The 14,507-nt window shown below is 41.4% G+C and overlaps 1 protein-coding gene across 2 annotated transcripts in view; it reads right to left on the reverse strand.

Annotated features, from left to right (window-relative positions):
- Nucleotides 1-1,840: 1,840 nt before the first annotated feature.
- The window catches only part of LOC309509815 (uncharacterized protein), a 75,868-nt gene continuing 63,201 nt past the window's right edge, over nt 1,841-14,507 (reverse strand). For both annotated transcript variants that reach the window (XM_082184774.1, XM_082184773.1), the window contains 3 exons: nt 11,169-11,632; nt 2,537-2,745; nt 1,841-2,296 (listed from right to left, as the gene is read on the reverse strand). In XM_082184774.1, the coding sequence (XP_082040900.1) occupies nt 2,084-2,296; nt 2,537-2,745; nt 11,169-11,632 (886 nt within the window). In that variant the 3' untranslated portion in view covers nt 1,841-2,083. The remainder of the gene's footprint in view (nt 2,297-2,536; nt 2,746-11,168; nt 11,633-14,507) is intronic.

Here is a 14,507-nt window from a genome sequence, read left to right on the forward strand (position 1 = left end):
CCTGGAAAAGGGTCCCAAAGACTGCTCTGACACCTCGCCTTAAATACCCAGATCAGAAACAAAGGGGTTATACAAATATTGTTTAGGTCATTTCATGTACCCCAGGGGGTAGCACCTGGTTTCGGGAGATCTGGAAGAGACATCACACAGAGAGGAGAACAAAATTCTCCTACGCTCTCAATCTTTCTCATTAAACTAATGACTGCAATGAAATTAAGACCATTTTACCAATCGCACTGAGACACTTAAAATGATACCAAGCATGAAAAGGAAAATACAATAGATTCACAAGATACATCATGTGTGATATAGACATTCTTAAAGGGGTCATATAATGTCATTTTTGTACAAGCTAATATGATTCTTTAGGGTCTAAATTAAAAGTTTGTAATATACTTTAATTAAAAAATCTCATTAGTATTGTAAGAAAACACTCATTTTACCTGGTCAAAAACATGCCGTAATGTACCCTGAGTGTAAAAATTGTGTGAGTGAAGCGTGCAGCAAGCGATTTGCAAAGATTAATATAAAGGTTAATAAAATGTTACACTCACTCTCTTCTTCTGGAGGTGCGTCAGGAACACGAATAGTTGGTACAGATCCTTTTTTCAGGAGCAGCTTCTTAGCAAAACCAGCTTTATAACGTACCCTCGTTTATAAAGCAGCCTGGTGAAATGATTCGCGCAAACATGAAAGCATTGACGTTGATCGTGATTCGTGGGGAATTCCCTTCGAAAACAAACTCAGCAACTGCGCAGCGGTTCGGATTCAGGAACATCAGAATGACTGCTGTGTTCGTTATTACACCCAAGAAACACCACAATCGCTTAGACGCCATTCTGCTCCAGCATATCAACACTGGCACCTACTATGACGAAGGCTGTCACAGCTCGCTCAGGGCGGGTCTTGTGTTGAAACACGGCTGTCACTCAACAATCGCGGGAGGGGCGTTGGATATTGTGACGTCATAATATCGAACGGCTTGATTTCAGAGAGGGTCAAACATATAAGGAGATTAAAACAAAACCACTGGATGGATTTTTATCATGATAGGATGGTTGTGTACAGGCACTGCCAACACACATTTCAGTGCAATCAACTTGTAAAAGTGCATGTACCATTATATGACCCCTTTAATGAACTTTCAGTGACTTGAGGAGGGAGAGGGTGCATTTTATGGCTTTATTGCAGGGTGAACTTTGTTTTATCAGGAAAATCAGTCCTTACAGCCTTACACAGGCAACATTCTATTCAGGAAGTTGGAAAGGGAAAAAAAAAAGTAATGTTCAAATAATTGTGTACAATAATAATTGGATACAATGCTTGGTATGGAAATGTTGTTATTGTTATTCCATTGTAATTAGTGGTAAGATTAAGGTAGAGAGAGAAAAATCTGATGTCTTGGGGGGGGGGGGGGGGGGGGGTGTTGTGTCTACATAGACTTATTACAAAGAATGAACACTAGGGAGAGATATAGAACAAGATGAGGGTGTAGTGTAGTGTGCACACACATTACATGGAAGAGAGTTCAGTCTGGATTAAAGATTGATTAACCAAGGAAATCTTGTGCCATCATATCTTTTGTTGTTTTGTAAAGTTAAATTACAGTACCACACTTACTAATAGTGATATTAAAATGATATTTTAGGCTTAATATTAAGAAATGTGTATTGTAAAATTATAATATTTATATCAGTAAGTCTCAAGCGATATGTCAGTAAATATGTTAATGGGTTTGTAGCATACTTAGTATGAAATACATTTATTTTAAATACATTTTGGTACAACTTTTTTTCACTAGGGATGTAAGATTATTTAAAACAAAAACAAAAGTCAATAATAATGTTATCAAACTTTATTAGTAGAAGCATTCGTCCATTTTTATCCATTCAACAAGAGTCTTTTTCCAAGAGCTCATAAGAGATGATTCATACAGAGAGGAGTATATAAAGAGTGTTTTAGGCATTAAGTAGAAAGGATTACAGAACTCTACTTTACAAGTACAGAGTTTATAAAGGCTAATCATCATCATACCAGGTTACCAGCATCATGAGGCAGAAAACTCAAATAGGATCTCTGTAGATCATTCAGTAATGGCAGGTGTAGCAGTGGATGACACACTTTGTGGTGGTTTGTCTATTTTCTCCAGTTTTTCCTTCAGATTTTCGTACTCAATTTGCCACTCCTCCTTGGAGAGAGAGGATGGACTGACCTCCAGAAACTTGTAGGCATCTTTGGTCTGGAGCTTAAACATGACAGATGCTTTTTGACAGCCTGCACCAAAACAGATCCAAGCCTGTGGAATTAAAACATTTACAAGTCACTAAAGACAAAACTTGGTAATGACTGGACAAAATGAGACTGACATGTATGCCTCCAGCATTCCCACAGGTACATAAAAACAAACACAAAAATATATAATTATATATATATATATATATATATATATATATATATATATATATATATATATATATATATATATATATATATCTTACTGGAAATGTTCTTGTAATCATGTGAATATGAATTTTACCTCTGTGGCTGCTTTGATTGAATCAAGAAATACATCTTTTAGGTCGTCAATGTCTTCGATAAAATCTTCTCCAACAAAGGTCTTCTGTTCCAGGGAGACCAGCAACACACGAACACTCTCCCAGAACTTTTGGAGCTGAAGCAGAATGTCCTGAATTTTTGTCAAGCTTTTCTGAACTTCAGGTAGATAGATGGGGTCGGGTATGGACTCTGCAGAGGGGAAATAAAGGTTTCAACAAGCCACACATTCGCACTACTTGTAAGATTTACTTAATAAAATCCTCGTAACAATTTGCACAAGTATATTTTAAGTAAATTTTACTGCTATAATATCAAGTACAACTCATGTGTCATTATCAAGTAAAATCTACTTAGTATTGAACGTAATGTTCATGAAGACAGTAAGTAAAAATGACCTATTTACATTTCATTTAGAAGCTATATTTATTTAACCTCTTAAGGCCCAAGCTGTTTTTTACATGCATTTTTTATTTCTCTTTGCTATTTGGGCTTATTGGAACCTAATTAGAAATAAAACCTAAGTATCATCTTTTGATATGATGTACTTTTAGAGAAGAATGATGTCCACATGTGGACTCATGGTCTGAATTTCCATAGAACACAATAAAGTCACCTTTGTGTAATAGACTGAAAAACTCTTTATTTCTGCCTTGAACACAGCAGTTTTTTTCCTGACTGTTTTTTAATGTATGAATAACACATACACACATATTTTTTGAACATGATTTTATTATCAGAGAGTAAAAACAACATGGAAACATTGCATTTGTGCCCAGCCATGTCTGTCTAGATATGCTAGAATCTTGCTCTAGGGACATGGAACGTCACCTCTCTGGCGGGGAAGGAGCCTGAGAGTGTGCGTGAGGTTCAGAGATTCCGACTAGAGATAGTTGGGATCACCTCCACGCACGGCTTGGGCTCTGGACCCACACTCCTTGAGAGAGGATGGACTCTTCACCACTCTGGAGTTGCTCATGGTGAGAGGCGGCGGGATGGTGTGGGTTTGCTTATAGCCCCCCAGCTCAGCCGCCATGTGTTGGGTGCACATGGCACCAGGACACCCTAGGCCGGAGGTCAATGACCGACTTTGTGGTTGTTTCATCTGACCTCCGGCCATATGTCTTGGCCACTCGGGTAAAGAGAGGGGCGGAGCTGTCAAATGATCACCACCTGGTGGTGAGTTGGATCCGATGGCAGGGAAGGAAGCTGGACAGTTGGGAACGTTTGGCCGAATCCCCTGTCAGAGAGATCTTCATCTTCCACCTCCAGCAGAGCTTCGACCCGATCCCGAGGGAGTCTGGAGATATTAAGTCTGAGTGAACCATGTTCTCCACCTCCATTGTCAACGCAGCCACTTGGAGCTGTGGCCGTAAGGTCTCCGGTGCCTGTCGAGGCAACAATCCCCGAACCCGGTGGTGGACACCGGAAGTAAGGGATGCCGTCAAGCTGAAGAAGGAGTCCTATCGGGCCTGGCTGGTTTGTGGGACTCCTGAGGCAGCTGACGGGTACCGACAGGCCAAGCGGACTGCAGCCCGGGTGGTTGTGGAGGCAAAAAATCAAGCTTGGGAGGAGTTTGGTAAGGCCATGGAGAAGGACTACCAGTCGGCCTCGAAGAGATTTTGGCAAACCGTCCGGTGCCTCAGGAGGGGGAAACAGTGCCCTAACAATGCTTTACAGTGGAGGTGGGCAGCTGTTGACCTCGACTGGGGATGTCATCGGACGGTGGAAGGAATACTTCGAGGATCCTGCCATCACGTCTTCCATTGAGGAAGCAAAGGCTGAGGGCTCAGAGGTGGACTCATCCATCACCCAAGCTGAAATCACAGAGGTAGTCAAGAAACTCCTCGGTGGCAAGGCACCGGGGGTGGATGAGATCCGCCCTGAGTACCTCAAGTCTCTGGATGTTGTGGGGCTGTCTTGGCTGACACGCCTCTGCAGCATCGCGTGGCGGTTGGGGACAGTGCCTTTGGACTGGCAGACCGGGGTGGTGGTTCCTCTTTCTAAAAAGGGGGCTGGAGGGTGTGCTCCAACTATATCACACTTCTCAGCCTCCCCGGGAAAGTCTATGCCAGGGTACTGGAGAGGAGAATACGGCCAATAGTTGAACCTCGGATCCAGGAGGAACAGTGTAGTTTTCGTCCCAGTCGTGGAACACTGGACCAGCTCTATACCCTCTCCAGGGTGCTGGAGGGTTCATGGGAGTTTGCCCAACCAATCCACATGTGCTTTGTGGATTTGGAGATTGGCATTCGACCCGAGTCCCTCGCGTCATCTTGTGGAGGGTGCTCCGGGAGTATGGGGTCCGGGGTCCTTTGCTAAGGGCTATCCAGTCCCTGTACGACCGGAGCAGGAGCTTGGTTCGCATTGCCGGCAGTAAGTCAGACTTGTTCCCGGTGCATGTTGGACTCCGGCAGGGCTGCCCTTTTATCACCGGTTCTGTTCATAATTTTTATGGACAGAATTTCTAGGCGCAGCCAGGGGCCGGAGGGGGTCAGGTTTGGGGACCACACGATTTCATCTCTGCTCTTTGCGGATGATGTTGTCGTGCTGGCCCCATCAGACCAGGACCTTCAGCACTGGGACGGTTTGCAGCCGAGTGTGAAGTGGCTGGGATGAGAATGGGTTCTCAGTCGGAAAAGGGTGGTTTGCCCACTTCAGGTTGGTGGAGAGTTCCTGCCTCAAGTGGAGGAGTTCACGTATCTTGGGGTCTTGTTCACGAGTGAGGGAAGGATGGAACGGGAGATTGACAGACGGATCGGTGCAGCTTCTGCAGTAATGCGGTCGCTGTACCGGTCTGTCGTGGTGAAGAAGGAGCTGAGCCGCAAGGCGAAGCTCTCAATTTACCGGTCAATTTACGTTCCTACTCTCACCTATGGTCATGAGCTGTGGGTCATGACCGAAAGGACAAGATCCCGGATACAGGCGGCCAAAATAAGCTTTCTCCGCAAGGTGGCTGGGCGATCCCTTAGAGATAGGGTGGGAAGCTCGGTCACTCGGAAGGAGCTCAGAGTAGAGCCGCTGCTCCTCCACATCGAGAGGGGTCAGCTGAGGTGGCTCGGGCATCTGTTCCGGATGCCTCCTGGACGCCTTCCCCGGAAGGTGTTCCGGGCATGTCCCACCGGGAGGAGACCCCGGGGAAGACCTAGGACACGCTGGAGGGACTATGTCTCCCGGCTGGCTTGGGAATGCCTCGGTGTCTAGGGAGAGGGAAGTCTGGGCATCCCTGCTTAGACTGCTGCCCCCGCGACCCGGCCCGGATAAGCGGAAGATGGATGGATAGTTGGATGGATGTATAGGGGTGGTGTTGGCACGGTGGATAAGATACATGCCTTTGGTGTGAGAGACCCGGGTTCGAATCCACTGTGAGACACCAATGTGTCCCTGAGCAAGACACTTAACCCCTAGTTGCTCCAGAGGCGTGCGACCTCTGACATATATAGCAATTGTAAGTCGCTTTGGATAAAAGCGTCAGCTAAATGAATAAATGTAAAAAAAATGTAAAAATTTAGTTATTTAATTGTTATTTATTTAATTGGGACCATGTACAGCTTTTTAGCTGCATCAGAGCTAGTTTTTTCCCCATTTTACGTGTGTGCATGTTTACTAGCATATTAGCTTTTTCGATGAGCTTCAGTCCATAAGTACACATACGTGTACGTCATGTTTAGTGACCAAAATTGCTAGTTTTACACTTTCTTTTTCAAATTTGCATGTCATGACAAATATACAAGGCTTTTATAAATATCTAAATCAGAATAAGCCATGAAATATGACAGAACTTCTTAGCTGGTCGACGTTTGTGTATGGAGCTACCACTTGAATCTTCCCTTGTGTTCACCGCCATTTTGAATTTTGACCGTAGTGTGTTATAAACTTCTGACACCACCAGATGGTGCTGTCCACATATGTGGCCACTAAGTAATTAAGTAAAGTTTATTTGTTGTTTTATAACTAGGAAGCTTGCTTTTATGACATTATGAAGTAAATCTTACCATTTAATGAAGTAAATAAGTAGATTTTATTTAAGTTTTTTTTTGTTGAGATTTTCATTTACTTAGTTTTATGAAATTATAATACTCCCTATAATTATGTAAACATTGCTAATTTCTTTTTTATAAATAATCATGAACATAAATAAATGAACATTTTCTCTATATTTTTCACAAATCACACAACTAAAATACAATTAAACAGTTTATTTTTCAGTCATCAAAAAATGTTCTTCATCCAAAAATGGACATTCACAGTCATCTTGACACGGGTGCATTCAGTAAAACTTCAGAATTTCAGAGTTCTATCATGCCATAGCATTTAATACAACTTAATCTTCAATCTTTGAACTTTTGGGGAGAGTTTAATTCCATCAAGCTAATTCCAACACCTCAAACGTGTATCGCAGTGCTCGGGGATATTCCAGATTAACGGCATAAATCAGGCCCATAAGCAGCATGCATGCCTTTACATGTAGTATTTCCACATCCTGGCAGCATGGATACATCGACTGGATCTTCTCCATCAGCACCATGGACGACCAGTATTTTAATGATGTGCTGAGTGATGTCACTGCAGCTGTCCTCCTGCATACAATTTAGAAGAAAAATTATAATTCTTTTGAGAAACAAAAATAGAATTGCTGGAATTATTTTAAGTGACTTGAACAGAATGAACACGTACACATACTAAAATAGACCATGGGCCCTATTTTAACGATCTGAAACGCAAGTGTCAAAGCGCAAAGCGCAAGATGTTTAATACAGTTTAATACAGTAAAGCTGCTTTAAAGCAATATATATTGTATACAAAGCTATATAAATAAACACAACATGTGTGTGCATGTATGAGAAATACTTTTAAGTTTTGATGTGCATTGGTCAAGCCTGAACATGAATCTCTGCTCCAGGGAAATTGTAGTGATTCTCCTGAATTCCTCCTTGATCTAATGTACCAAAATGATTCAAGAGTACAACAGCAGGAATTTTGTTAAATAGTCTGATGCAGGGAGCGAGGGTTAATTCTGTATTTTATTTTCATGAAATAGTTTGGAGCTCCATAATCAGATGTCACCACACACGCAAACTATGTTGCACCAGTGCTACTGTGGTAAATTCATTCATCACACAGACCTTTTCCCAAAAGGATTGAATGCCTAAGTAGATCGTAGAATCATTGCCACCAGGGGCATAGTCATTTTTTTTTTAATCTTTTTTATAAGGCTAAGAAATCAGATGCACTGCTTAACAACAACCTCTAATTTGTATTCTATATATTTTTTTCCTTATGAAAATTGGTTGATTGTTTTATGTACTGCAAACATTTGTACATTGAGTCATCATTGATTTTATACAATGTAAAAAAAAAAGAATAAGGCAGAAAATATATTTTAGAGTTTCTAAAGGCTGTCAATTAGCACTGCATTACTCATGTCGCGTTACTTTAATGTTTTAAAAATACCACTAGATTGCTTGAAAAATACACAAACCATATATTTTCTTAATCGTTATTTTCTTCACGTTTCATCAGGCAAAATGTCTGCTTTTTATTTCAGGTTTTCAGCGTCTCTGCAAAAGTTAGGGGAACAAATTTACATTTTATAAAAAAGTCAATTTCATTACCTTGTCTCCCGCGTAGGCCCATGATTGCCACCAATGATCTCTACAATCAACTTAGCGCATGATGCTTTTAGAAATGCGGCCCTGCTTTTTTTGAGACCTCATTTTTGCACGATTTAGTGCGATTGAAATTGTTTAGCTCTATGTAGAACTTCCTGAGCAATAGAGAAAATTCTAACTTTTCCATAGTCAACAGTATAACTTTACTTCAGCAGGAAAGCGGTTAAAACGTTAATTACGTTAATTTCAGTTTGGTAAATGGTAAAGATTTTCTAATAATTTTCAATCAGTTTGAAATTTTTACACGAAAAACAGTGCTTTGTGAATCTATAAAACTATTGCAAACTTTTCCGATTAAATATAACTAATGTAGGAAGTGAAATGTAAGGGTTATAATGTTCTATGGATAACCCACGCGCGTTACACTAATATGAGGTCATGTTATGAGATGAGCATTAGGCTAATGTTTATTGAGTCAAGTAAACAAGAATCATCAATCAAAATCCACACAGACCCATATTTTATTACATGTAAAACAGAAATACAAACTTACCTTAAACATGACAAAAAGCAGCAGCTCGCCAATCCGTCTCTGATCCAAAGTGCGCAGGCTATTCAATTGGCGGCCCGCGGGCCAAATGCGGCCCGCCAATCATCTCCATGCGGCCCGACGGCACAAACCTCCCTCCTCCTCTTTTCCTGGCGGTGCGGCTAATTCAGTTTGATATTCGCTCCGATTGTCCTGAGAAACGTTTTACATGCGAATATTTCAGCAGTTTATATGTGTCCCAAATTTATGTCGACTGAACCAGCGATAGGCTACCAATCATTCGTGAATGAATCATTCTTTTGGTTCGATTCTAAACGCACTTGCATAATGTCTAAAACTATTCGGATTCATTCGGACCGCTCCGTCACTGAACCATCTGAAGCAGTTTCTCGGTCAAGTACAGTAACAACAAGCGATGTTTTCAGTTGTTTCACTAACGTTAGTTGTTTCAACACGGTCCAGCACGGAGTTGCGTTTACTCCCGGTCCCGGACAATATATTAAACAGCGTTGCGACAACCAGTGGGAAGCGTTTCAGTTCGACAGAAACCTCTCTGTTACAAACCACAAATCACTCGATGATTTAATTAGTATTAAATCGGATGAAACAGCCTGTGGCATGAACGAAATTAGAAGACTTTAAATCCCCTAATCACCCTTACAAACATTTACCATGAATGTACCCACTAAACATTGGACATCGGATAGACATGCAGATCATGTTTATATTGGGTCCGTCGGTCTGGACATCTATTTGACATCCAAACTAGGTCCACTATTTGGACGTCCAACCATGACCAAACTTGGACGTGATATTGACGTTCAACATTGGACCTTTGAATTGGACCTCATTGACGTCATTTGGACGTCTATGACAGGTGCAGGAAATTTACATGATTATTACTTTTTTTTACGCAATAAACGCCATTTAAAAAAACAAGAGTTTGTCATGTCATTTTGCTGTGTACTGAACCTATTCGCTCCATCCATGTTTCATGCCAAATCTCTATTTCCTTGTTTAAAATGTACTGCAAGATGCAGTTTCTTTCCAAACCACGATAAGCGCCGAACCTATTTTTAGCCTAAATGCGATATATCCTCTGGACTAAACAAAATCAAATCACTCGCGCGTATCGCGCCAGACGCTCAACTCGCCTCTTTCGCTCGTCCGCGCCGCGCTAAACGCCTCATTCGCGCATTATCAACATGATTAATACATATTCTAATAGGCCTACAGATTATTTATAATTATTTAAGATCATTTTCCAAAAACTCCATTTGATCGTCTCAGCATCAGGTGATAACTGGAGACGCGTACAAAGGTGTGATACTGTAGCTCAAACAGTAGAGCGTTGGCGCTTGTAACGTTAATATCACGAGTTCGATTCCCAGTCAAAGCAAGAATAAGGTCATCTGGCGTCACAGTCTGCACCTTCAAGGGGGGCAAAATTGGACGTGCAAAAACGATGTAGAAAATGCGTCGTTTCGACATGTCTATGCGCAGTGGGTGGGCTACTAGTAATTTACCATGGTTGGGCAGAAATGTGCAATATTTAAATTGAATACTATGTAGTAATAAATAAATATAGTAAATATATATACTATAATATTATATAGTATAATAGTATATCTAGTGATTTATATTGCATTAGATTTATTAGGTGGGTAGAGGAATATACAATTAATGTTTGTTATGAAATTATGTCAGTTTCTTTGTAAAGGTGTGTATAGTTTTGTCTTGGGTTTAGGCATTTTTTATACAGTGGGAGCGAGTAGCCTGTGGTTAACAAGTCTCACTGTCAGAATATTTTCATTTATAACAATTATAAATAAAATAATTATTATTTCTCACCAACAGCTATAAGTTTGTATAAATAATTTATTTGTTCCAAGGAAAAGAGTTGTACACAGCTGTAAATTGTCAAGTTTTTTATTTATTATGGTTTTATATATCTGCATACTGTTGGGTACCAAATTTCCAAGTAAATACCACTCTTTTTTAGGGTTACTTTAACTTATTTATTGAAACTGTTATGTTTCAATAAATAAGTGAAACCCCCAAACCAACCCACCGGCCCACCTCAACTTTTCGATTTGATAATTTGGCCCGCGAATGAAACTAATTGAATAGCCCTGCGCTATACTTTCCGATTAAAATGTACTTAAAATTACTATGTTTATGTGAAGTAACTATAAAACGTTCAAATATTACAAGCAAATATATAATAAGATTTACTCTTTCCAGCCAGTTAATTTATTACATGAATTGTGTAGATATGTAAAATTTTACTTAGGAAATTCTAGTTCTCATTGAATTTTAATTGTATAAAGTAAAAATTATGATGGTCAATTTAATATATATTACTATACCAAAACTAGACTAGAATCTTGGCACAGTCTTAAGAATGACTTGCCATGTAAGTATACTTAAAACTTGAAAGAAAACAGACTCACGCCTATCAAAACTGGCTCTGGCAGTCTTCATCTGCAGATCCATCATCTGGAGTTGGACCTGCCACTGCTTCTGTTTCAGAGCGGTCTTATCAGCGATGAGGAGATTCAATTCAGCTTCAAGAGCCTTCAATTGTGCAGCTTGTTCAGGATCCTTTACAGCATCATGAATGCTTTTAACAATTAGCCCGATGAATGGAACGATTGCAGCGAAGATGCCGAGGCTTTTACTTGCTTGAGTTGCGGATCTGACAAAATCTTGAATCTCTTGGTTTTTGCTGTTTATCTTTTTCTCAGTTTCAGCAAGCTCTGCTGTGGTTTTCTTGAATTCAGCATTCATATCATTCAGGGCTTTTTCAGTCAGCTCCAACTCGTTGTCTTTTTCTTTAATATTTTTATCTGTATCATCTTTTTCCTTGTTAACATCACTGGTGGCCGAAACTACATCTTTAATGTGTAAATCATACCTATACAATGTTGAAGAAATGTTGCTATTAAATTAGCATTTTATAACAATGGGCTCATTGGGCTGTGTAACTAGCTTAAAAGTATGGGGCGCCGTTTGTAAAGCAGTTCACGCTGAAAATAACAGAAACATTTAGTCACATTCAGCTTCAAAAAATGTTTAAAAACTGGTATGAAGTTTTGACGGTCACTTTTTAGCACATTTACAACAATATTTGTCAACTTAGAGATATTTTAAATAGTTAAATCTAAATATTAAATGTTACACCTAAATGTTAAATCTAAATGCTAAATCTAAATGTTAAATCTAAATCTAAATATTAAATCTAAATGTTAAATCTAAATATTAAATCTAAATCTAAATGTTAAATCTAAATATTAAATCTAAATCTAAATGCTAAATCTAAATCTAAATGTTAAATCTAAATCTAAATGTTAAATCTAAATCTAAATGTTAAATCTAAATCTAAAAGCTAAATCTAAATCTAAATGTTAAATCTTAATGCTAAATCTAAATATTGAATCTAAACCTAAATGTTAAATCTAAATTTAAATTTAGGTGGGGGGGGGGGGGGGGGTTGTTCAGTCAATCTCATGTAAATCTTGAGTACCTATAGAGTAGTACTGCATCATTCATATCTCCAAAAAGTCTTTAGTTTTATTATATTTATAAAAGAAAGATAGGGTGTACCGAGTTTATCCGGAAAAAAACGAGCGGCTGGAGGCGTGCCGTGTGGACTGTGCTTATGCGCCAATAGCTAACAACACACAGACATTTGAAGCAGTTTTACTCACGGTTCCAACGCACGACCGTGAACCTTTATCGTTGGGACTGCTCCATCCTTAAGCATTAGAGCATCGAACTGGGCATTGTTTATAAAAAAAAATCATCGTCGAAATGCAGGGAACAAACAAAGTCCTGTGACTGCAGCGAGCACAGCGCTTTGATGGGCGTACTGCTTTCGCTCTCTCGCTCTGGTCTTCAGGTGCACCTGCCCTTCCGGGAGAAGTTGCCTAAAAGGACCCTTAGGACCCATATAAGGAAATTCCGCCCCAGCTGATGTCACACATACCCATAGTCGAAAAAAACTTTCCGAAACTTGTGACAAACCGGAAAGAGTATTTTTGGCACAGAAATACTCCATCAAACGTACAACTTAATTTTTGAAACTTTGTCCATATTTAGCATGGGAATCCAACTCTTTAACAGTGTAAAAAACTCAGTATGCATGAAATAGCTGTTACAACACAGAGGGGACGGACACACGGATGAGGTAAGATGAATGTTTATTTACAACCAGCAGAGATATTGACAGTACAGATGAAGGTGAGTGGATCTGGAATAGTCCCGATGTGGTTGACAGGAATGACTCAGTATGTTTCTCTTTTCCAGATGGGGAACAGAAGGAGATTACCGGAACCAGGGATGACACAGGTGAACACAGGAGAACACTGAAGACGAAGACCCATGAGGAAGACTGGAAGACTGGGAGAGGAGATCACGGGACAGGTAAGTAGAAGAGGAGTCCTGGAGGTAAGCATAAGTTAGTGTCTTGATGCAAACGATACCGGACAGTGAGTGATGGTGAGAGCGGGGTTTAAATGCAGTGAGTGACTGATGAGCTGATGACGTGCAGGTGTGTGTGATTAATACTCAGGAGAGGAAGTGCGCCGTGATTGAGTGAGGGTGGAGTCTGGCGTGATTGTAACATTACCCCCCCCTCCACGGCCCGCTCCTGAGGGCAGAGGACCCCGACGTTGTGGCGGTCGGCCTCTTCCCCGGGGTGCGGGTCTTTCCGGATGAGTGGCATGGAATTGCTCGAGCAGGTTGGGATCAAGTATATCATTTCTGGGTACCCATGAACGTTCCTCGGGACCGTAGCCCTCCCAGTCCACGAGGTATTCTAGAAGACCACCACGAAGCCGGGAGTCCAAGATGTCCTGAACCTGGTAGGTAGCTCCGTCTTCTAGGATGAGTGGAGGGGGAGGCTCCTCCGCTACGCCAGACTCTGAGGGAACAGAAACAGAGGGATAGTGAGGTTTCAACAGGGAGACATGGAAGGTAGGATGGATTCTGTATTGGGGTGGTAACTGTAGCTGATACGTGACAGGGTTGATCTGCTTCACGATGGTGAAGGGGCCAATGAACCTGGGACTCAGCTTTCGGCAAGGCAGACGTAACCTGATGTCTCTGGTAGACAGCCAAACCTTCTGACCTGGTTGATACGAAGGAGTGTCGGAGCGACGGAGGTCGGCTGTCATCCTGCGTCTGCGCAATGCCCGTTGCAGGTGGTGGTGCGCTGAGTCCCAAACCCTCTCGCTCTCTCGGAACCAGTAGTCGACTGCAGGAACATCCGATGGTTCCCCAGTCCAGCGGAACAATGGAGGTTGGTAACCGAGCACGCACTGGAAGGGAGTGAGTCCAGTGGTAGGTTGGCGTAACGAGTTCTGTGCGTACTCGGCCCAACCCAGGAACTGGTTCCAAGAGTCCTGGTGGCCATGACAGAAGGTACGGAGGAAACGTCCGATCTCTTGAATCTTCCTTTCTGTCTGCCCGTTCGACTGCGGATGGTAACCAGAGGAGAGGCTAACGGTCACACCTAGGAGTGAGAAGAACGCTTTCCATACCCTGGAGATGAACTGTGGTCCTCTGTCGGATACGATGTCCTCTGGAATTCCATAAACTCGGAAGATGTGGTTAAACATCAGTTTGGCAGTCTGCATGGCAGTGGGGAGTCCTCTCAGGGGAAGTAGACGACATGACTTGGAGAATCTGTCGATGATTACTAAGATGCAGGTACAGTTATCGGAAGCAGGTAAGTCTGTTATAAAATCAACTCCCAGGTGTGACCAGGGTCTGTTGGGAACGGGCAGAGG

The sequence above is a fragment of the Leuciscus leuciscus genome (assembly GCF_965113295.1).
Source record: "Leuciscus leuciscus genome assembly, chromosome: 11".
In the NCBI taxonomy this organism is placed as follows: Eukaryota; Metazoa; Chordata; class Actinopteri; order Cypriniformes; family Leuciscidae; genus Leuciscus; species Leuciscus leuciscus.